The following is a 24,557-nucleotide window of genomic DNA, read 5'->3' on the forward strand; positions in this document are numbered from 1 at the left end:
TTAGAGGATGACCAGTGGCTTCTGGATTTAGCAGTCCTCACAGACTTGACTGAACTGCTGAATGTCGAGCTGCAGGGGCAAAATAAAAATATCATTGACATGACCAGCAGTGTCAACACGTTCAAAAAAAAATTACAAGTGTTCTCAAATAAGCTTCTCAGTGCCAATGCTCACATTAAAGTAGGATACTTTTTCTAAAATTGGGAACATTACTTGTTCACTGTAGCATGAGTCACTTGCTTTTATTTGCTGTCATTTTAGTGATGGGTACTGTTATTGTACACAGTCTGTTTTTCCTATATCAGAGCTTCAAATTCACACTGGTAGATTGCCCTGGACTGGCAATTGAAAAAGTAGATCTTACATTAAAAAAGGGTGGGCACCCCTGCTCTAAATGCTTCCATAACAACTAGCCTATGCTGTGTACAATATTTCCTGGATCTTCTCATGAGTAATATTTGGACAAAGTTGTTTGCTTTCAGTAATCAAAACCTCCATAGTTTTTTAGTATATATGAGATGAAATTATACTAAGGTCATTGAATATCTTAGTACAGTATAGTGAAAATATAGCACTTGACCCATATGATAGTTGTTGTTTTGAATGAAGTTAATTTCCTTATTATATCTACTAACATTGAGGACTGTAAGTTATATTTCTAAGTTATTCGTTTTTTTGCATCTGATGTTTCTATCCTTATAATTCATCGTAAAATGCTGCAAATTTGTTCATGTTAATAAATTGTGACTAAAATTTGATTTAGCAGTAAAATCAAGGTGTGCTTTTAATCACTAATATTTCAGTGACTTTTTAATCTTAATACTTATAATGTACAATACTCAATGTATAGTATATATAAATAGAACATCTGTCAAAAACAAACATATACGGTATTTCTAGATGGAAAATCAAGTTTTATATGATATAGTCAGGTTTCAATTATTAAACAATAATTTGGATTTAAAATTTAAAATTACTTAATAGTTTTTTCTGTAGCTGTGCAGAAAGGAATGTAGACACAATGCAGTTAACTTGTCGTTCAAACCATTTATGGATGACACCAGTATGATCAGTCAGGATAGAATGTTCAATCAACGAGTTTCCGGAAGATTAGTTCAAGATCAGTTCTCACTCCTTTAGTTTGCAGGAAACAATTGTTCCATAACACCGACTCACTCCACAGATGCTTAGGTATTCAGCAGTGAGGAAGTGCTGATTAATTTGAATGCTTTGTTCCACAAAGTGGTCAGCTAATTGTCTGTTGATTACATTTTTTCCAGGTAGTGCTGTAAAGGAAGTAAAGTACTTCTTTTTGACATGCAGATAAAGGTTTGTTGAATAGTAACTAATGATCTGATGATGAACTTCTGTGCAGGTATTGATGTATTTGCATATGATACATCTTCTTGTATTGCATGAAGCCTTTTGTGGTGATGGTGTTAATAAAATCGGTGCTGTGGCATTTTAAAACTTGTGAAACATTTCCTGAAAATGCAGAAACATTTCTAAATTATATAAAAAAATATTGATCTAAACCCAGATTTTCTTTGCATGATCAGTGGTAAGAAAAAAAGACTATCATTATTATCTGTGACCTAGCTGGCTGATTGTGACCTGTGCTGTAGATTTGTTTTGTATTCTTCAGTTCTACAAATAAAATAGTACAGTTGAAAAGGAAACTGTGCAATATGACCTCTAGAAAGTGTTTTGATGAGCTGCAGCTGTGAGAGGTGAGCGTTATTAGTAGTGAAAAGTAGCGTGATGTAGCAAAATAAGAGTGTTATTGTGAGTACAGTGATGTAAGAGTGTGGATAAGCAATATTGTAAACCTGTTAGAGAGTGAGGTTTTGGTTATGGGACTATGACATGTTAGTTCTTCTGTTAAACTAGTTTATTGTAAAACATGAAGGGGAAAAAAAGCCAGAGAAGGCAATGTGGCTGATGGCTCTGCTGTTGCTGAGTGGAAGTCTGGTGTATCTCCATTGCAGGGCCAGAGGAGGTCATGTCAGGGAGAAAGTGCATGCAGACTGATGTGTGTCAGACTGTGAGTTATTTCAGGCTGTAAGAACTGGTGTGAGTTCTTGTGTAGAGTTATTGTGAGAATGTGAGTAAGAAAAAGTGTAAATGAAAAAACAGTGGAAGTGAAATAAAATTGAAATAAGGTTAAGCATGATTGCGATGGGAAAATAAAATTATTTGCAGTGGCCTGTAACAAACTCACTTGGGTGAGGTGGGGCCTGTCTGATGCTTTTGTATATATATATTACTTAAAATGTCGAGACTATTTTAAAAAAACAAGAAGTGAAAGTAGGAAACTGCGTCAGCATGCGTAGGCTGCAAAGAAACAGGTAAACGTTTATTTCATGCAGAATAAATCATAATAAAATAAACTTTACCTGTTCCTATTTAAAAAACAATCCACAAGAAGGGTGAAGTTACCTGTTTATCCGAGTTTTCTGTATTCTTTAAAAAAGTGCTCGCTTTTTTTTAAAAAAATGGATGTTTACATCTGTTTTCTGTAAGAATTCTTTGGACATTTATTTCCGATTAAAAATGTAAAAATTTAGGTTTTTGAGTGAAAATGAATAATAAAAGTATCAGCAATTGAAATTAAAGGCTATTTAGTGGTGAAGTTGAAAAATAGCAGAAGCATTTATTAGGTTTGTGTACTGTAAAATAGTATGAAGGCATATCAATTTAATATGAGGCAACCTGACATACAACATTTCAACAATTACACATTAGCACGCAGGGCCCAAAGTCACAATCTCATTAAGGCTTGTAATGACCTACATTAAATCCTCAGATTTAAGCAATATACAGTGGTATATTGATCATGCTTTTCTATGGAAATATTGAAGGTTGATGGAAAAGAACCATTAAAAAATTGTGGTTTTCAGGACACTGCAGTGAGGCGGTATTCTAGTAGTTTTTTTTAACAAAGTTACACATTGCATGTTCAAACAATGTCCTTGGAAAATTTGTAGACTGCACTACAATGCAGTCTGGACTATAATGTGGACTAATTGTGCTTTACAGTGCAGTACAGTATGGTTAATTTTTATCTACTGTCTCCTTCACTGATGTCTTATGTGCTTTCTTCCCAGAAAAGAACATAATGGGAAGTGAAGGAGTCTAAGTAATGCTAGAAAGACAAAGCACAGTAGAAGTGTAGAGAGAAAATAGAACGCTATATGAACAACATAATAGATGATAATTTTTAGGGACATTTCGTATTATTTTTTTCACTGAATAAAATAATGTTTTACATTTTGCAATGTAGTGAGAGCATGACAGAATATTTGCCATACAGTAGTGGTCAAACAGTTCAATGAACAATCAAACAGTTCAATCACACAGTTCATGCTATTGGTTCAATACAGTAAATGCTATAGGTTCAGATAGTAAAATACATTTAAAATAACTCAAGAATATGTTTGAAATTACCACATTCCTGGGTGATTTGTAAAACATTACAACCCCCTTAAGCCAAAAATAGAGTTCATGTGTATTCATAGATAGGCTCATTAAGTTTTGAAGTTTGTGTTGTTTTCTGCTGAGTATATGGTTTCTAATGAAGTTGTTAAATTATCTTGATAATTCTGCTGTCTTTTATTAGCTGTGGTGCTTATTTCCTAATGAGCCATTTTTTTTCTCTTTTATGTTGTTGAGTGGAAGAATAATAAAATCTAAATTAATAATGCTGACAAATATGATACATATCTCTGTAATAAAACAACTGTCTTCATCAGAAACACTCAGTATCCTGATTTTCCCCTTTGAAGTACTGTATGAATCTAATTTTGTCTAGAAACAAGTTTTTTATTCAGAACATTTCAAATTGTAGCACGCATTTCTTTTAAAAGCGCATGTATTTTATGCATTTTTATTTTAAATAAAGGATTGAATGCTCAAACTGAACACTTTTTGAATGGAAGAAGATACTGTATACTGTGTCAGCAAAAGCTAAAAAATAATTTACATAAGTATTCACCCTCTTTGCTATGACAAATCTTAATCTGAATGCTTTGCTGAATGGCCTCTCTGTACCATAATAGTGGTTCACATTAATTCAGAATAAAAACAACATCTCTGTGGGATCCCTCAGTTGGGTAGTGAATTTCAAGCAAATATTCAACTAGTAAGACCAACAACTCAGATAAAGTTGTAGAAAAGCACAGATCAGGAGAATGGGTATGAAAACATTTTAAAGATCCTGAGTATCCTGTTGAGTACAGCGAGGTCTATTTTTAAGAATAACTAATTACTAACTAGACAGTGCCTAAATCAGGCTCTCTGCATACTGAGCAGCCAGGCAAGGGTGAAACTGGTTAGGGATGCCTCTGTTAGGCTAATATCGACTAAGACGGTGTTACAGAGTTCTGTGCCTTAGATAGGCAAAAACATCCATGAATCAACAATATCCCACCTAGCATGTACAGCCTCATACACTATATTGGCATTTGTAACCTTCATGGCCAAGTGTCCCATCGAATTACATTTGAAACATGTCCATCTGTATCCCTCTCCCCCAAATAACCACTATATGGTGGTCATCCTTAGTCCAGAAAAAATACATTCCATGCATGTCTTCACAGAGAATCTCTACATAACTGGGAATTTTTTAATGACTTTGGACTTTGGTTACATTTTTTACCTGATTGTCATTCACCCTCATCTAGGAAGTGTTGATGTCCATCTCCTTTTACCTTCAGTATTGTTCATAATCATCATCAACAATGTCCTACAACAATAACAAACACCCTTTGTTTAAAGCATTACTAACCACTATTTATTAGTGAAAGCATTTGCAATTTGGCTCGGCTTTTGATAATAAAACCTTTACTTTTTTTCTTCCTCCTTGGATGGATGGATGGTTATTTTTTGTCAGTAGATTCTGTACACATGGTGGCGTATGATAAAAATATGAAATTTTATAAACCAAAATAAAGTGCTACTGAGGTCTCGGGTGTTAATTTACACTGTACAAATGTTCCAAAACATTTATATTCTCTGTCTCTTCTACATAACATTTCAGAACCTTTTGAACATGTTTTATTTGGAATGATAATTCTGGTTTCAAAGCTTTAAAAAAGTTTAAAAAAAACATATAATCCCTTTTTCCACTGCAGTACATTTCATTTGCAAGGACCTGATTTGCTCAGCTCCATCAAAGACCTTACTCTCTACTGATATCACATTGGAATCTCACACAAAGCAGACAAAGACAATGAAATTTGAAATAATGAAGTAATAGAAATTAAGTGGCCATTGAAGGCTCAAACATCGTTCAGGGTTGGCAATACTGTGAAAATGAGCAAACCCTTAAAACCAAGTGCTAACAAAACCAAAAATGTACATTAAAGCTAGCCTGAGTGTCCCTTTATTGATTTTTGTCAATTTTGTGGAAGAGATTTTAGCCAGATGATCTTAAACTCAGATAACTAGCAGATGTGAATACTTTTAGTCCTTTTTCTATATGACAACCAAGGTATAACAGTAGGACAGATGAAGTGCAGCAAAACAATCCATATCAGGATTGCAAATTTCTTCAAAACCAGAAAACAAGGTACATTCTAGCACCTATATCCATTAAATGCAATATTGTATTTACTATTTATTTTCTGTAGATTGCTTGCCATGATTAATAGTTAATCATATGTAATTATTTAAAGTTAAAGCATTACAGATGAAATATACACAGCCAAAACTCACAAATACAAAAGGATATGGATCAGTTACAAAATTAAGGTTCCAAGTATAGAATCCAATGTTACAAAACTATGTCAATTTGCTCATCTACAAAAAAAAATCCAAAGGTGACTTTACATGAAGAAAGTAACATCACATACGATGGAATGATTTTGGTGATGAATATGCAGTTTTCCTGTATTGCAGCATTTTTACTCTCAATAGCTTAGACAGTAGTCTAAAAAGTAGTAAAAGTAACTGTTCAGTATGGATCCCATCAATGTCATAGAAGTTTCTTCAGGGATTTTAATTGTAGATGTGGTTGTGACTCAGATTGGGCCCATAAGCAACCCATTTCCTCATGGTTAGTCACCTGCCTGCTTGAAACACAGTGTAACACTCTTTACTTGTAACAATCTTATTAGAAAAGCACCATAACCATTTTAGTTATTGTGTAAGAAAGAAAGTGAAAGAACCAGACCTCAGTGTAGAACTGAGCAGTCAAGCCAGTATGAAGAAAAGGTTGTCACTTAACTCACCAGAACTCAGTGTAATACAGGGTTCATAATGTCCCTTTTTTTCTCTGATATTTTTCCTGTTATTATACAGCATGTACATTTTAAGATAAGATATGATAAGATCACTTTATTGGCCATATACAATTTCTTGCATTAGGAATTTGTCTTTTTGCATACCCCAGCTTGCTCTCCATGAGACACACAGACAGGGAGAGAAGTTTGGGGTCAGAGCACAGGGTCAGCCATTGTTCAGCACTCCTGGAGCAGATGGGGTTAAGGGCCTTGCTCAGGAGCCCAACAGAGTAGGATTCCTCTGTTAGCCTTTGAACCGGCAAGCTACCAGTCACAGGCACAGATTCTTAGCCACAGAGCCACCGCACCACCCCAATTTAATTGGCTTAATTGGCTTAATTTTTTAATTGGCTATACATGATTGGCTTATGCCATATGTATACAAGAAAATGCTCAATTTTTACTGTACTGGAAAAGAAATTTGTCGCAAGCATAAAAACAGCAAAACTAATGAAAGTCAGCTGTTCCATTAGAAATGTATGGAAAATACAGTATATTAACATTCGTCAGTTTTAAGTACAATAAATGAGTGACATTAAAGGTATTAATGAAGAGTATCAGAGAAACGAGGTGATTTGTTTTATGAGTAATACAAATAAAAGATACAACTTACATTTTCTGTCATTTTCATAGTGTCTTAACAACAATAAATATTTAACATTTTTGGAGGGTAGTAAGAAAGAGGCAGGGCTCCAAAACCAAAATAATTACAGCTCCTCTTTTTAAAATGTCCTAAAGCTATCCAACCCCTTACTCTCCTGCAACATCCTTGGCATTTCTTTAAATTAGCTTTTAAAGTATGAGATGTGCAATAAATAAGAAATCATAATGAGGTAGATGGTGTAGGTGTGGTCCGAGGGGCATGGCTAAATGTGTTTGCCAATCGCACTGCTTGAGGATAGAAGCTATTGAAGTGGGAAGTGTCCGTATGCTCTTGTATCTCTTGCCTGAAGGCAGTGGGGTGAAGAGCTCATGCCCGGGGTGGTGATTTGACTGTCCTTTGTGATGGCCAGAATTCTACCACGGCAGCGGTCCACATAGAGCTGTTTAATCTCAGTGAGACCACAGCTGATGATCTTCTGGGCCATATTGACCATTCTCTGCAGTGCCTTTCTTTCTCGAGAAGAGGTGTTGCCATACCACACAGTGATCCCATTGGTGAGGATGCTCTCGATGGTGCAGCGGTAGAAGTTCACCAACACAGATACTGGCATCCCCCATCACTTGAAGCACCTCAAGAAATAAAGGTGCTGCTGAGCTTTCTTCATGATAGAGTCAGTGTTCACAGTCCAGGTTAGATCTTTAGAAATTTGAATTCCCAAAAACCTAAAGCTGGTGACTGTCTCCACTTCCGTTCCATCAGTACTGAGTGGGCTGTGAATGTGTGTCCTGTGTCTCCGAAAGTCCACTATTAGCTCTTTCGTTTTATTTACTGTACATTCAAGGCGAGGTTATTGCTATGACACCACCTAAGTGGCTGTACAACTTCATCCCTGTAAGTGGACTCGTCATCATCACTGATCAGTCCTATTATAGTGGTGTCATCCGCAAACTTAATGATGCGGTTGTTGCTGTGTCTTGCTGCGCAGTCGTGAGTGAACAGGGAGTACAACCTTGGACTCAGACAGCAGTCTTGTGGGGTTCCAGTGCTCAGGGTGAGTGGTGTTGATGTTTTATTACCTATCCGTACCACCTGTGGTCTCTCGATTAGGAAGTCCAGCAGCCAGTTGCAGACAGAGTTGCAAAGACCTAATCCCCTGAGCTTTGTCACCAGTTGACTGGGTATGATGGAATTGAATGCTGAACTGTAGTCCACAAACAGCATTCTCACATATGAGTTCTTAGTGTCCAAGTGTTCCAAGGCTGTATGTAGAGCTAGGGAGACAGCATCATCCACTGCTCTGTTGTCCTGGTAGGCAAACTGCAAGGGGTCCAGGGACTCTGTAATGGAGGAGTTGATGTGTGACAACACCAGCTTCTCCAGGCATTTCATCACCACAGAATTGACAACCTCTACTTACAACTTACCCTTTAATTGTTAAATTAAACGCTAAACAATTAAACGCTAATTGTTTTTCCTAGTATTCAGCAAGATAAGGTAAGGGTGTTTTGCTTCTCAGTGATACTGTATATTTTTGTGTAGTTCATACACACACATGACAAATGACCACTTAGTATAGAATTTGTTTTGGTGGCTTTTGAGAATTGTGGTCACTAGTTACATCAGATGTGTGGTAATATAGTTACATGTACAGTAAAATAAATTTATGTGTCAGCATTCTGGGAAAGAATACTGGAGCATTTTTGACTGTACCTTGCAATAAGGATATTATGTATATTATCAGTTCTAAGAAATTTGTATTCGCTTTCAAGCCAAGCAGACATATGTACTGTTGAAGGAGTTGCTGTACAAGTGTCACAGACTTTCTTAGAACAAATCTAGTTGTTTTTATCATCTGCTCTAGTGTCTGATTTGTATAGCTGGGAAAGTTAACTGTATACTGTACAGTATATGGAATGATATACACTGTGTACAGTATATACAATTCACTTTCCCAGTATGTATAAATACTTTGCACTGAAAGGTGAAGTCTTTATGTGGATGAAAATCTATGCCCCTTTGGGGAAAAAAAGTTGAAAATTGTGACATGCAGTGTTTTCTTTCTCAATTGTGAGATTAACATCTTTCCATTTCTGTGATTGTATCTAATCATTTTTCTCAAAGGGAATTTCTCTTCCAAAACTATTCTATTTTAAAATATTGTTCTTTTATTGTTATGTACAGGATCGTCCCTACTTCAGGGAATGTGCATAGCATATGTACTGTATAGGAACAAGTAATAGGTTTTTTCCATGCTGAAAAAAAGAAGAAAGAAAACACAATGTTTCGGCCGTTGAGCCTTCTTCAGGTGTGACCTTCACACCTGAAGAAGGCTCCACGGCCAAAACATTGTGTTTTCTTTCTTCTTTTTTTCAGCATGGAATAAACCTTTTACTTGTTTCTTTGCAGCCTACGCATGCTGACGCAGCTAACCACCTGATCTACATATGTACTGTATGATGCTTCATGTTTATCTCATGGAGTTTGGGATATTTTCTCATTTCAAAATAGGTTCTCTAGCATGGACATACTAGAATGATGTTTAGATTAATGTAGAAGATACAGCATACAGTATTAAAGTATACAAATAATGATAATAATAATTGTGTAGTGCTGAAACATGTTTACATAAAAAATAAGGTTTATTACACAAAACAAGAATAAACAACTACAACACAGGTCATGATTGTGGATATTCTTTAAAATACATTTGAGTTGCATTGCTGTACCCTGTGTGTGTTTCGGTTGGATTAATGTTATTCAGTCACTACAAATATGTTCGGCAGTATAATACTAATTCTTAAAACCTTGTTGTCATTAATTGGTCCTGCTTACATTAAGAAGCTGTCTTGACAACCAAAATTACCACCTTGCCTTTCCAGTGGTTTCAGTTTTTGTTAATAAGGGGTCCATTCAATGTTTCTATTAGGGATCCATTGAATTGCTTTTTCATTATGCTGACCAAATACATTTAAATTTTCATATTCTATAATCTTTTCCTACTTTTGTCACCAATCTATGTTGGTCATGAATAGAGAATATAAAACTTTACATGAATGCTGTGAATGTGTTCATACTGCAGGTATCTATAAATATTCCAAGTCCAACATTTAGGACTGACAGTCTAACTCCAAGTCTCTCTAATCTTTCAGCAAAGGAATCACATGGTCGTATTGCACATATGGGAAGTCATACAGTGTTTCTCTCACTCTGCCAAAGTCTTCCAAGTAATATTCCTATTCATTTATTGGGTGGTGCTTTTATCCAAAGCAACTTACCTATTTTTCTTTTTACTACACACTTCTGACTACATCTTTTCTGATGCAGCAAATCTAGATCCTAGGGCACTGTAATAGTTTTGTCATGCTTTTCTAAAAAATGCAAGAAACATTAAGATGAACTGTGAGAGGAAGTGAAAGTCATGAGCTCATAGAAAGAGCTGCACAATGCTAAGATGCCACTTTTGGGAAACGTTTGGCAAAGACAAACACAGACATTAGGTAAAGATGGACATCAATGTGCATTAAATCATCAATAGCACAGTAGCTATGAATATTGCATGTCTGTCGCTGTTGCTGCAGTCCCACCAGGAGACTGACTTCTTGCTGTAGGCTGTTGTTCTTTCTTGCCTGCCTTTACCAAAATAAATCAGTTCTACAAAATCAATATCTCAATATCTTCTTTAAAAGATAACCCCCGTAGGGCCATTACAATGTCTCAACCATGTGTTAATGATTTTCTCTTTAGAAATGTTTTTTGCCATCTTCAAATTTTAACACTCAATAAAAAAGAGGATTCCCACAGTCACTTACCCAATAAAATTCTGCCTAAATTGCAAGAAGAATGTTGAAGTCTAGGAAGCACTGATTCCTGGCTCCTCCACCTGTGGTCTCTGCCTTTGGGTTCTAATTGAAGGGCAGTATTGTTCAAGTGCCACTGGGACTGCACTAACTGAATGCTACAGCTGACCCTGACCAAGCTCATGAGAGAGACATTGGTATCAATAGACACTGTTGTCTAGATTGCATTGCAAATCTGCTTCTTAGTCCTGAAAAAAAACAGTCCTCTAGCTTTTTTTTAAACTTAAAATTAACTCTAAAAATCTTGAACAGTAATTATTTAGACCAATGACAACAATAATTAATTGAGTAAATTAAATAACTCTGAGTCAGGTTGAATGAAAAATGTGAGACTCCTGTAGCCTTCCAGAAACAGTAGGGAATGCCACTGAAATATTTTTTTAGTTCTAGATAAAAATCATATGTAACTGACTGTTAGCAAACTAGAGTTACATGGCTTTAATTGAAATATCTCTACTGTATGTTAGATATAGATAGAGAGAAAGAGAGAAATCTTCTAAGAAAAGATTGTAACAGAAAATAATTATGTTAGTAAATTCAGATGCAGATAAATTCCAATAATGTGAGTGTAATAAAGACAGATCCTTTACTGACAGGAGTGGCTGTAAACAGCTTTATTTGTGGGATGACCACCTGGCCCTGTGAACAAGAATGTCAGTGCTAACCAAAGCAGCAAACTAAGTAGGCCTCTATAAACACAAATACAAGATAGAAATGACAACAACATTACAATCCCCATCTTAATAAATTAAATCACAGTTCAGCAGTTGCTAAAGAAACAAAAATATTAAGGTATATGCAGATATGTCCTCACTTGTGCCTGCATTTATGACAGTAATTTATGGATTAACTTTCACCTGCTTGATTTGAAGAACAATGCCTGGGGATGAGACAAGCCTGGCCTCCAAAACAGACAAACTAAGTGGTGCCCCTCAAATTACATTACAGAATAAATGCTAATCCAGCAGTGATTTTGCTTAGCTCTGCTTCTGTTGGAGCGGATTCACCTTGGCACTCCTTACTTTAATTAAGTTTGATTGCTCCGAATACACCTTTACAAAAGGAGAATGTGTGTTTTTCTGCCTGGCCAGACAGAAGCATCCAGAGCACACTCTATAGTTGTGCATCCTGCAACTCTTCATACTTAAGGCAAAATGAAATTAAAACAGCATGTAATATCTCAGGCATTGAGAATATCGCATCATATGTATGTGAGTTCAGAAGATAAGATTATGATAATAATATATTATTATGAATCAAGAGGATATTTGCAGAGATAATGAAAGATGAATAGCTGTGCATTCAGGACATTAAGCAAGGAAACTGGTAGTAAAAAAATCAACTTAGGAACCATGAACTATTTAAGATGCAAAAAGTCATATAAGAACCATTGAAGGGGGGATGTAAAAAACATTCTAGCACCTTCACGTGACCAAAGCTGATCTTTAAAACCAAATGCCAGTCCACCTTACACTAACACTAATACAACAAGAAGAGATTCAAGGATATTTAACAGAAGCCAACGCTAGTAAAGATACAAGTTGGAGCAAAGAATGGATTCCTGTAGACATAGCCCTGTTTAGAATAACTATTGGTAGCAAAGGCTGAGTTCTGGTGCTGGAATTTCCAGGGGTCCGAAAGATAGAAGATGAGGCAATATGGAAACAAATTCATAAACATATGCACATGTGCACAGACAGGAAAATTAGAAGCAGGGAAAGGTAGTGTGTTGGTAAGAAAATGGGCTCAAGACTAAGCAGATAGAAAGAGTGAACCTATAGTGGAACGTAGTAGAATGAGGAAGGAAGATCAAACAAATGAGAAAGCAAGGTTGAGATGCCATCACTGTCACTGAAGTGACATGGACAAGATGGCAATGTCCTTAGGGTTTATTTTTTTGCCAGGCCTGGAGGACATATACAGTATTTAAATGCTGTAATTTTACTAGGACAGTGGCAAAGGGATTACAGGCAAACAGGGTTGTGTGAGAACTTTATAAATGCCATCGATTATATTGTTACAGCTGTTAGGTGACTGAGAAGTGTCTCTTAGATTTTAGATAAAGTTTGTGACACTTGGCAGAGTGAACACTTCTAACTTCAAAGCAGAGAGGATGTTTGTTGAGGTCTGGGGGTCCCTTGAGCAGAAACAATTGTAAAGTTTACCTTACTTGGGGCCAGCAGGGGGCGCTTACCCTGTGGTCCATGTGGTTCCTAATGCCCCAGTATAGTGACGGGGGACACTATACTGTAAACAGGCACTGTCCTTCGGATGAGACGTAAAACCGAGGTCCTGACTCTCTGTGGTCATTAAACATCCCAGGGCGTTTTTCTAAAAGAGTAGGGGTGTAACCCCGGCGTCCTGGCCAAATTTCCTATTGGCCTTTACCAGTCATGGCCTCCTAATAATCCCCATCTATGAATTGGCTTCATTACTCTGCTCTCCTTCCCACTGATAGCTGATGTGTGGTGAGCATTCTGGCGCACTATGGCTGCCGTCGCATCATCCAGGTGGATGCTGCACATTGGTGGTGGTGGAGGGGAGTCCCCATTACCTGTAAAGCGCTTTGAGTGGAGTGTCCAGAAAAGCGCTATATATCTGTAAGCAATTAATATTAGTAGTAGTATACCTTAGTAAGTTGTGGGTTAATGATTGGCAAGGAGCAGTACAGACACACACAATATAAGATCATGTTAAGAAGGAAAAAGGAGACAAGAAATAGCAGAGAAGAGAGAGGAGTCTGAAGTAGATGGGACTTAAAGCTTGCGCCAGGCAAGAGCCCCTACTGCATTATCATCCAAACCAAACACGACGAGCTAAGTATCTGAACCTTGTTAGAAAGAGCGTGCTAGTCTGTGTTTTTAGGGAACTTTGATTTCCTGGGTAAAAAATCCCTCAGTTAGAAACATCTTTTCTGCTTGGGTGGATAGGTTTTTATGGATAGGGATATAGGCTCCCACTTATTTTGTGGCATCCGGGGTGCAGAGAGCGAGATTTAATTGCAGGTTGCATTGTATTTAGTTTGGAGAGAAGTCATCTCTTAAATGGCCTCTGTAGGCATTAAGAGTTTAATGCTTAGTAGCAGTCTGACCAGAATGTTAGGCCTCTGAAATGCCTTGTTTGTAAATACTGTGCATAGAGTAACTTGTGTGTTGTATGTTTTGTTGTTTGCCATGTAGTTTGTGTCTTGTCATTAATAAATATTTGTTTAACCAAGTGTGCCTGGGACAAGCAATGCACCTTGCTCTAATTCCTTCCAGATGGTTCCCAAGTCCACTCAGCCTCTTTTCCAAATGAAGACTGGCCAGCCGGAGTGTGATGCTGACCACATCACCTCCACTTCCAATGTCGGATGGTTGAGAAAAATGGTGGCCCTTGCCCCCCGTTCCCCATGGGCCTTTATGGCCTGAAAAGGGACCTACCTTCCTTCTGCTTTTGAAGACTCTGGACAGTGGCTGAAGTAGCATATTTGGTATATAGGGAGTTCAAAGGGATAATGCTTTCATTGTCTTCAATCACTGATTATTAAATCCATTGCATAAATCAGGTTTTTTAAAATAATTAATGTGATTAAATGGCCAGATACCAAATTTAACATTTATCAGCAGTAATGAGACGGAGATGTTTGGCTTAGGACTTATAAAAAAAGCTATAGCAGTTTTAGATGGTAGAGCACTGCTTGCAGCATACAGTAGCAACAAAATCTTATCAATGCATGTTTGAATAAGATTCTTCAAGAAAGCAACCTTAGAAGTAGAAGTAGAAAACTGAGTGGCTCATTGGTTGGGAAATAATGGTCTAAAATTCATATTTGTATGGGATGGGAATGAATTGATGGGAGCTGGGATATGTCTTTCTCCCAGACTTTTGCTGCGGCCCTAATTAATGTTTTTGATGTTGAAATATAAATGAAAGGGCAAAATAATGGAAGTAGAATATAACAAGTGTAGATAAAACAAAATAATCATTTTTCTAATGATAGAATTGATAATTCATTAATATGATTTTTAAGTTAAAAAAATCAAACATTGTAATGTTTTGTTTTTGCTTGTACTTGATGGAACCATTTATTTTAGCACAATTTTCACTGTTATTTTAAATCCCTTAGCCACAACGCACATTCCTGCTCTGTTTCAATCACTTTAACCTTGTGAAGGATGTTTAGGAAAATTATAGAATAAAGAACGTTTTTTACACTTGGACCTAAAAGCTCTGTGTGAGTCTACAACATTATATTTTTCCTATGTTTCTATGTGAAAGGTTTCATATGGAGAAAAAGAGTCATATAGTAGTGTATACCTGCTCCTATGCCGTGTGTTCTACTGCTTGTGTATTGCCTTCTTGGGTTGTTTGTGAGCTCTTCTGTGACTAATGCTGAGAGCTCTGCTGTGCCAGCAACTGATGGAATTTAAAGACCTAAAATATCACATGCCTTTAATGTCTTCTCTACAGAATACTGTGTAACATCTTGAAAGAATAGTTTTGTGTCATTTTCTCTCCATTAGCCACTTGTTAAGTCAATTCCTGGTTGCATATCTTGTGCATTTTTTTTGCTAATCTCCTGCTGTATCAGTATACTGTACGCTTGACCAAGATAAGTTGACACGGTCTAGAACTCTTAATTCAACTCAATTGTGCCTTCACTGTAAATATCCTCATATCCTAGGAACTCTAATCTATTTTCTCTTTAAGGGCACAAGGGTTATGTGGTTGTCCACCACAACCAAAGAGTTTCTTCTGAGAAAAAAATAACTCTTATGGTTGAGTATGAGTGAATGAGAAATGTCTTTCATAAGCCCACTAGTTCATAGAGTCAGAGTGTATCCCACTGTCTAGTTAACAGGTTAAATGAACTTTCTTGATTATGTAACAGTAGACCTGTATCGGGGCTTGAAGATTGGTAATGAGTCTCATACCACTCTCTGAATGAAACATAAGAAATTTTGCAATTTAGCTGAACTATTTTCAAGGATCCATTAGATCACTCAGTAATTTCTTGAAAGAAGTAATTGGAATTGGTTTTGATAACATGGCTAGGTATTGTGTTCCGAACTCCCCTAACCCTTGTGTAAGTGCCTCCTTTTCTTAGTTTTAAATGCTTTCCCCCTTAGTTCCCATTTGTGTGCTCTGGTTCATGTCTCACTGCTGATTTTGAAGCTCATAGAGTTAAGTTTGTCTGCATGTTTGAGGATTAAGAATACTTGAATCAGGTCTCCTCCGATCTAGTTCTTTTAACCTGTCAGAGTAAGGTACTCTTAATTCTAGGACTAATTCTAGGACAGTAGTTATATACCCAAACAGAGTGGGTGAATAGCTGTATTAGCTATTAGGCATAGCAGCTAAATAGCTGTATACGACGTTTGCAATGTTGATTGTGAGTCTTAAAATACCTCTTTGAAATTAAATTCTAAATTAGATGGGATCAAATGAGATCATGTGCTAAATCACACCCTTCAATAGAACTGTAACTTCCACAACTTGTAACTTGCAACATGAAAAATAATAAAACTGCCTTTTGAACTTCATTCAATCAGTGCAAAATTTGTCTTCACAAATGTGTGATCTAAGTGATTGAATGCTAATTCTAGTAGTAATCATGGCACATGGCAAAATTGCTGCTTTTAATTGCTCTCATTCAGTTAGTATCATGGAAAATAACATTCTTTAGTTGCTGGAATGATTTAAAACGCATCACAAGTACCATAAAAGATAGAATGTATTATTCTGTGAATCAAATTATGCAGATGCAGCTACTCAGAACGCACAGTACATGTATTACTTCCAAATACCTCAAAAGTAATGTGGCACATTGCATTATGTAATTCACAGGCCAAAGACAGTCAAAAGCTGGCAATTGCAGTGCGTTAAATGTTAGTGAAGCGATTGTTTAATTTAATCTGTTTCTCTACAGTGCATGTTTAAATCTGCTTAATATAAAATATTAATATGGAATTTTACAATTAAAGGGATATTTTGGTATCTGAAAATAAAGAAGTATAATGTAATATATAATAGTAGCATAACATAATATTGAAACGCTTACGGCCACCAGTGAGTGTGTAAGAGCTGGCTTACCAGAGCGGTGATGTCACCGCCCTTCCCTGTAATAGCAGGACCACAGCCGCTGGGCTGGGGGGAGATCTCTCTTTAGCTCACCAGGCTGGGTCCCTGTTGAGTGACACCGGAGGCCCGGGTTCGAGTCCCCGACGGTGGGGGGCCGACCTGTGTAAGCAGCAGGCGAGGGCTCCCACGTGAACCCCGAAGCGTTACAATATATACCTAATGTAGTTGTAGGCCAACGTTCAGGACAGTCCCAAATGAACCAGACCAGAGACTGCAGTGAGAAAAATTTTCTTCCTTTATTCACGATTCGTGCATAATGGGAGTTCCACAATACAAGTACAAAGCAAGCGTTAGAGATTAAATACATTTTCAGATGGGGGTGGCTGATTATTCTACCACCTACACTATCACTTTCTATCTTAATTGGTTAAAAAGTTAGCAAGTGCAGTAAATGATCACCATTTGACCATCCCATGTACCCTCTCAGTTTACATCCCATAATACAAACTGGGATGATTCAAAATGATTCTAATACTAAAATAGTTACATATATATTAGTAACATATAAGATAGTAATAGAGTAGTCGATATTAATCACCTGAGAATCAAAAGTTAAACTAATACCCATGATCATTAATGGTGATTCCAGTACAGATGAGTACATTAGATTAATGAATTATAAAATGAAATTAAATCATTCAGCCCCTTAATGTAATGCAAATTTCAGCAACAAGTAATCAATTTAAATTTTGATTTAAAAAGTATATAAAGTATATAAACTTTATATAGTTAAAACAAGTACGTCCAAAATAGCCACTGCAAATTACTGAGTTAAAGACTTTGATGCTTAAACTGCTAGTGAAGATGGTGGAATACTGTTGTGTACTTTTTTTATATTTAGCTATCACTACCATGTACTGTATGTGCATTAGGCATATAATGTATGACATATGAGAACGTATGGCTTTAAAGCCACTACAATACAGTATGTGTGAAATATATTTTTCATAATCGAAATTTAAAGTTAATTGAAATTTAAGTTGATTACTCATTGCTGAAATTTGCATTAAGTCAAAATATAGTTTATCTCAATGCGGTTATAAACCTAAAAGAAACACATCATGTTCACTACAAGCTACAGTATAATAATAAACTAAGTTATATATATCTAGGAACAAGTAAACATTTCGGCTGTAAAGCCTTCTTCAGGTGTGAGGGTCTTCAGTTCAAAATGAAACACTTGGAGTTTGTAATGTAGGGCACTCTGAACGAGTTAAACTTTGATGGAGGACAAATGTTTCCCACAAGCTTTACTGTAGTGGCAGTACAGTAGCAGTTTGAAATTATTCATTGTTATTAATTAATCACTTAGCTTAGAACATGTTGTGATATTTAGAAATATAAAAAATGTCAATATAGTGTCCATAATATTTGCTATTTTAGTTTTTCAAAGAAATTTTTATTTGCTTAAAGAAGACTCATGGGGACAGCTGGATTCGAACCACTGACCTCAGGCATGCAAGGCACACGCTTAAGCCATTACGCCACACACGTAATCATGTGGGAATGAGTGAAACTGATGTAGACATTTCCAAAGAAAGTGTACTACTGTGATAATTTGAGCTACAGTATATGGATATAATTATATTGTTATTAATTTCTTTAGATACATGATTCCATATTATATTCCCTATTAATCAAATTCTAAAAAGTGTGCATTTTTTTACTGTGATAACGAGCGTAAGTATTCGCAGAAAAAGTTAAAACATTATAATGTTTTACAACATACAGTATATAAACTTAATATAGTCTGAAGGAGCACATAAAAACATTTCCAAAATAACCACAGTATGTAACCGAATGAAAGAATTTGATGCTTAAAATGTTTAGGAAGAAAGTGGAATACTGGCGTGTATTTTTTAATTAAACTACCAATACCAGCCATATACAGTTTACATAATATGTTTATGTTCCTAAATTAATATAGTTTATGAGCAATCTCTAGGAAACCATTATAGGCATGCTGAATTGGAGATTCTCAAAACCTACTTTGTATGATTGGAAACGAATACGTGATCGGATCAACGAAATGCTGTGGTGTTACTTTTTGTCAATTAAGTATTTTTGTGTCGCAACAGTTAAACTGATGCAGACGGTTACAAAGAAAGTGGACCACGTTAATACTTTGAACTTACAGCCTGTCCAAGGTCATTCATTATTAATACTATTAGTAATATCTTCCGTAAAGACTTTGATGCATAAAGTATTTCTGCATAATTAAAATATTTATGATGCAGGTGGAGGAAGGTTGTGTACCTTCGTCCAACTGAGCAATCTTGTTTTTAAAAAATATACCGACTTTTTAATGTTTAATGATTAACATGCTGTAATACACAGTTTAAAATTATTAAAAGTCTAAAGATTATACAACTTAAGTTCTTAATTGGAAAAAGATTGTCCTTCAGCAGTGACCGGGATTCGAAACTAGGCATTTTTTGGCGACACCTCAAATGCTGTACATGAAAGGTTAAGCTTTATTAGTGCCACCTGGTGGTTTTACAAGGTGATTCAGTATACTATTATCATAACTGCGGTATAACGTTTTGACGCGCCACACCTACTGCGTTATACCGCAGCTTACTCCGTGCATTTTTATGGCTGCATCTGTAAAAAGGATGGGATGGGTCCATTCTTAACTCGAAGATTAAAAAAATAAAGGCCATAGTTACTCATGTACATGTACATATTTTTATATAGATGTACTCAAAGTTAATTTTAAACTAACTTTGTTGTTTATCAATATCATGCCAAACTTGGATGTAAGTAGTTAGTGGTGTGGGTAGTAAACAGTATGGAAAATGCATGAGTCATGTGCCCACAGTCACTTCTAAGATGCACAGCTATTTCTGGTCCTTTAACTCTCAGTATTTTAAATACTATTTATGTTGATGGCTCATAAATCAAATTATGAAAGATTTTCTTCTTCGTTTAGGTGTTTGGCAGATGATTGAATGCAGACTGTTTAGTTCAATAATTTTATTTATTGTCTGTTAAGGTTGACAATTTTGTTCTTTTCATTGTTTCTGTAAAATGACTTACATTTACGTTGTTCACACAGTAGCTTTGTTTTGTAGATTGTTTAACATTTTATACAATACATAAATAAGGAATGTAATATTATACAATATACAAGGTACAGACTAAGACATTAAATAATTTTTATACATTTATTTACTGAGTATGAAATGATAGGAAATGAGGGGTGGCTTGAAGAACACTGAGACAAAGATTTCACAGCTGTCTGTGTGTTACAAGTGATACTTATCACCCCTGCAAACCATATTGTATATTGTATATACTGTATTTGCCTTTAAGGAACAAAAAATGTATATTCTTGAGCTTCGTTAAACCAAAACCATACAAATTAAGAGCACATTAGTTGAAATTAGGAGAACATTAGTTGAAAATAGACCTGCATATTTTACTAAATGAATTAAGATAATAACTTGATGGATACTTTTAAAAACAGCAGGAAGATCAAAGACAAGTAGTAAATATGAGAGAGTATCACCATCCAAAAAGGGATCATTAGCAAGAAATCCAGACTAGAAAGACACAAGCAGGTTATTATCAGTCAAATATATCCTTAAACCCACTAATTAAAGACATTTTGTTTAATTTCTAAGACAATGGTTATTAATTGTGTTTGGCAATATAGTGAAACCAAATCTAAGGTGTTTTTATTGAAGCCGCCTGTATCTTTTCAGACCAGGTTTCTTGCAAGCCCTCAGTGAAGTACCATAAACCAAAAAAGGGTGAAGACTAAAATGCAAACAATATTGTAAAAGCATGTGAATAAAAATAATGAGGAACTGATCAAAGCATAAGGACCAAATTTTATCTTGATCCAATCCCAATGTTTTTTAGTACAGATATTTCACAGTATAAAATTTTCTACAGAATTGAAGGATTATGTTGGTAATTGCAGAAAACATTTTTGTACAATTGATGCATCTTCCTCTGTATATCAAGTTTGATAACTTCAAATTTAATTTGTAAGAGTGTAGTGTTCACTATATGTTTGACTCATGACAGTGAATGCGCATGCAATCAATGTATTTTTATATTTTTTTGCATTTTCTTCAGCAGACACTTAACATCTTTCACCTATAAAACATGTTCAATTTGAGCATTTGGGCTTTGACTAAGAATATTTGCTTCAAATTTGTATACACCATTTGTAATTCATCTACTGGAGACATTATTAAAAAGGAGTCATTTGACTACTTTTGCAAGTAACTGTGCACAACAGGGCTTAAGGGAATGTTCTACACTGAAAGGCTGAAGGAATTGAACCTTTTTAGTTTTGAAGAAAGATTATGAGGAAACCTGATGCACGTTTTCAAAATTCTCAAAGGCTTTGATGAAGACAACCAAGCAGACTTCTTAAAATTAAGCAGTAAAATACAAACCAGAGGACACAAGTAGAAACTACTTTTACCCAATGGTTGTAGGACTATGGAACAGAGCTACCCTGCCAGGAAACCCAGGACACGGATTTGCACAAGCACTGTGATGTGTCTTTGGCCAAGATGAAGTACCATTTATACTATATTATGAACTCATAATCAATAGTGAAAAATGTAAATTGCTTAAGATATGCTAGAATATTAGAAACAACATGCACCCTTCATAAAATCCATGCATACAGTGAGATCAATACATGTTTCTAGGATTGAAGAAATATGAACCAAAGGTCAAAATGTATTTGTTCCATGCAGCCTTTAAATACAGTATAAATAAAATTGAACATTATTCATTAAGTGCTTCTCTTTGAAGACTGCAACATACAGTAGTCCTAGTTTTACTCAATCTTCTTCAGACTGATTTGTAGCCTCATATTCATATAATTTATTGGTATTTCATTTAATAAGTTTGACATATCCTGCCCTCTTAAAAAGGGAAAAATTCAATTTTCTTGTGTTAAATGGAGGTGCCACAAGACATATTATCTCCTGTAGTAACCTCATGGATCTGTTGTGTTGTCTTTCAGCTTGCCATCCTCACAGAGATTTCTAATTCCCGTGGCAACGAGAAGCCCAGCCTGCTGAACCCAGCCAATCATGGAAGTGGCAGTATCTTCCACAGTGAAAACTTCCAGCTTAAACTCTCTCCCCCTCCGGTTGTAGAGGAGTAGTGTGCCACCAGCCACAGTACTTGAGCCTCTACAAATTGTTCTTTACTAATAAAAACACTATCTTGTCTATCAACTTTGTCTAAAGGTATTATTTCCTTTATCACTTGTTGCAGATTATTTAAAATCACAACAGTAGATCATAAAGAGAAGCAACATAAAGAGAAGCGATAATTCAAAAAGACAGACTTAAGTACTGTGTAGGGGTTTTGTGCATTTACTGGGACAATTATTAATTGTAGCAGTAAGTCACAAATGATTCTTTGATGGCTATTAGAAAACCGACCTTGCGGGATAACTCAGCAACGCACACACACGGATACTAATACACGAGAATACATTTATTAATACATAAAATGTGCATATAGACATACGAGATCTTAAGAGTGAGGGTTAGCAGAATACAAAAGGTAGATATTAAATCACGAAGAGTTACAAACCAAGAGAGACATACATTCAGTATACCATTCATTTATACCGTTTCGTTAACGAGATTTGATTACAACTTCTACACTAGATACTCAAAAGCAAGTACATCATTCATAGGAATTAAATTGATATCAACTCAGGTTGAGGTAACAATTGAATTCTCGAGCTGTAATGCAGAATGTAACATACTCATCCAATCTCTTTGGATTCAGACCTCCCACGGACACAAGGGAACAGCAGCAGGCTGTTGCTGCGTCCAGTCGGCATCCTCTGGCCCAGTGCCAGGCAGTGCTGGTCTGGCGTGAGGTGTGGGAGAAGGGGGGAGAGATTTCTGCTGCGGCGTGCTGGCAGTGGGCTCTCTGAAGACCAGCTAGTTAGTCCTGGCTTAACTAGCAGAGATTGTGCACATGGAAAGTGACTGCGGGTCCAAGCAAGTCACACTTCTTTAGACAGGAAGAAGACCGGTTCGATCCAGATGTAGCGCTAGTCCTGAATCCTGAGATTCAGCTGCCAACAGTTCCGACCGTAGTTCACTCGTTGATCAGGTGAGCTTTCACGGTGGGGTACCGGCGATTTACGAAGCTTGCTGCTGGGCTAACCTTGGGCGGATCCTTTGGTTACGCGCGGGCGACCTCCGGTCTCGACTTTTAGAACAAGGTAAAGTCCTGGCACTCGGACACACTGGCCATCACGTGATTATCCGAGCTAAGTCTGAGAATGCCCTGGAGGGGCATCTTCTGGGCCCTGTGCTGCCTCTTTTATCTGGAGGAACTACGGTCGTTCATTGGTTGAATGTTCTGCGGGCATTCGAGACCCACGTGGGGTTACCCTGCCCTACCAGTTCCTGATTGGCTGATCGAGGTGGAGGATGAGTAACCATGCTCTCTGACATTAGGGTTGTAAACAACCTGGGATGAGACTCTCCCAAGGAATCTCTCAGACAGTAAGGCGCCAGAGATGACCATTTATTAGGGTGGCTGGAGAGTTGGGAGTTGTTCCTTATCAGGAAACTATCAGCTAGAAAAAACCTTAAATGTGAACCAAATAGAATGGCCTCTCTGTATCCAGCACCACTGAGATGAGGGAGAGAGGGACTGGCAAGGGAGAAGCAAACTTAATTCCTGTATTTTTAATGAGCCTTGCCGCTACAACTGTGATTTCCACAGTTGGATCAATGCTCTTTAGGAAGTTTTGAGGGATGGAGATAAGTTGAAAGGTTCAGTCATTGCATTTTTATGCAGTCTGCAGGCAAGTGGTTATTCATCCTTTTCAAATGTTTTTTAGATGCCCTTCAGATGGGAACTACCCTCGGATCCTCTTAGACTGTATTTACTCTAACAAACACAGAGACGGTCAAAATATTTTAATTAGGCATTTATGATGGTTAACATTAAGTAAAGATAATCTGGCTTTATGTAATCAGAGCAACAAGATGTTTACTTGGTAAGTTTTAATTAAAAGTATGTATGTACAGTATGTACATGTATCTTTAAGCTGGCAAATTTGAAATCTCTTAGCACTGTGGAAGATTTCTATAAATGTAGGAATTACTTGTAATACTATTACTACATTAGCTTATGTAAAAACTAAATATTATTTTGCCTTATATGTTTTATTTTTAATGCAGAATTATATAACATTTTGTTTTTCAGTGCAGGAACCAAACAAACTGTACTGCTTTGAGTCTGTCTTGTTTTAGCCACTAGAGGGTGGCTTAGGGACACTCCAGAAAGAGAGCTAAATAGATATTCACATTTCCCCATGGTTATGAGTGGAATCAACTCCGCCTTATTGCAGTCTGATTCCTCTATGATTCAACACTCAGCAGTTGTCTGTTCTTGTTTTTGGATTGACCAGTTAAGTCTTATTTGATAACTGTGGTCGAAAGGTTCAGTCACCTGTGGAAACAACATGAATGGTTAAAGGTTGCTACTGCTGCTGTGTCCAGTGCATCACTTGTAAAGGAAGCAATCCTGGTGAAACAGGATCTGCCAATTAGAGGTTCCAGAATGTAAAACAATACAGAAAGCTTAGTAGAATAAGGATCATATTAGGGTAGGGAAGGTTTTTTGCATCAGTGCTGGTCTGACCTCAGCTCAGAAGTTTTCCACATACAGTAGTCACTCCAG

At 36.5% G+C, this 24,557-nt stretch overlaps 1 protein-coding gene across 2 annotated transcripts in view; it reads left to right on the forward strand.

The window, feature by feature from the left end:
• Positions 1 to 22,075, forward strand: part of vps8 (VPS8 subunit of CORVET complex) — a 345,245-nt gene extending 323,170 nt beyond the window's left edge. Inside the window, exon 46 of one of the 2 annotated variants that reach the window (XM_088930095.1) lies at positions 21,859 to 22,075. In XM_088930095.1, coding sequence (XP_088786221.1) covers positions 21,859 to 22,002 — 144 coding nt within the window. In that variant the 3' untranslated portion in view covers positions 22,003 to 22,075. Of the gene's footprint in view, positions 1 to 1,280; positions 1,314 to 21,858 lie in introns of those variants that run through there. The other variant, XM_088930096.1, reaches the window with a different exon arrangement.
• The last annotated feature ends 2,482 nt before the right edge of the window (positions 22,076 to 24,557 follow it).

Source organism: Atractosteus spatula, chromosome 13 (genome assembly GCF_055471065.1).
Source record: "Atractosteus spatula isolate fAtrSpa1 chromosome 13, fAtrSpa1.hap1, whole genome shotgun sequence".
NCBI classification, from domain to species: domain Eukaryota; kingdom Metazoa; phylum Chordata; class Actinopteri; order Semionotiformes; family Lepisosteidae; genus Atractosteus; species Atractosteus spatula.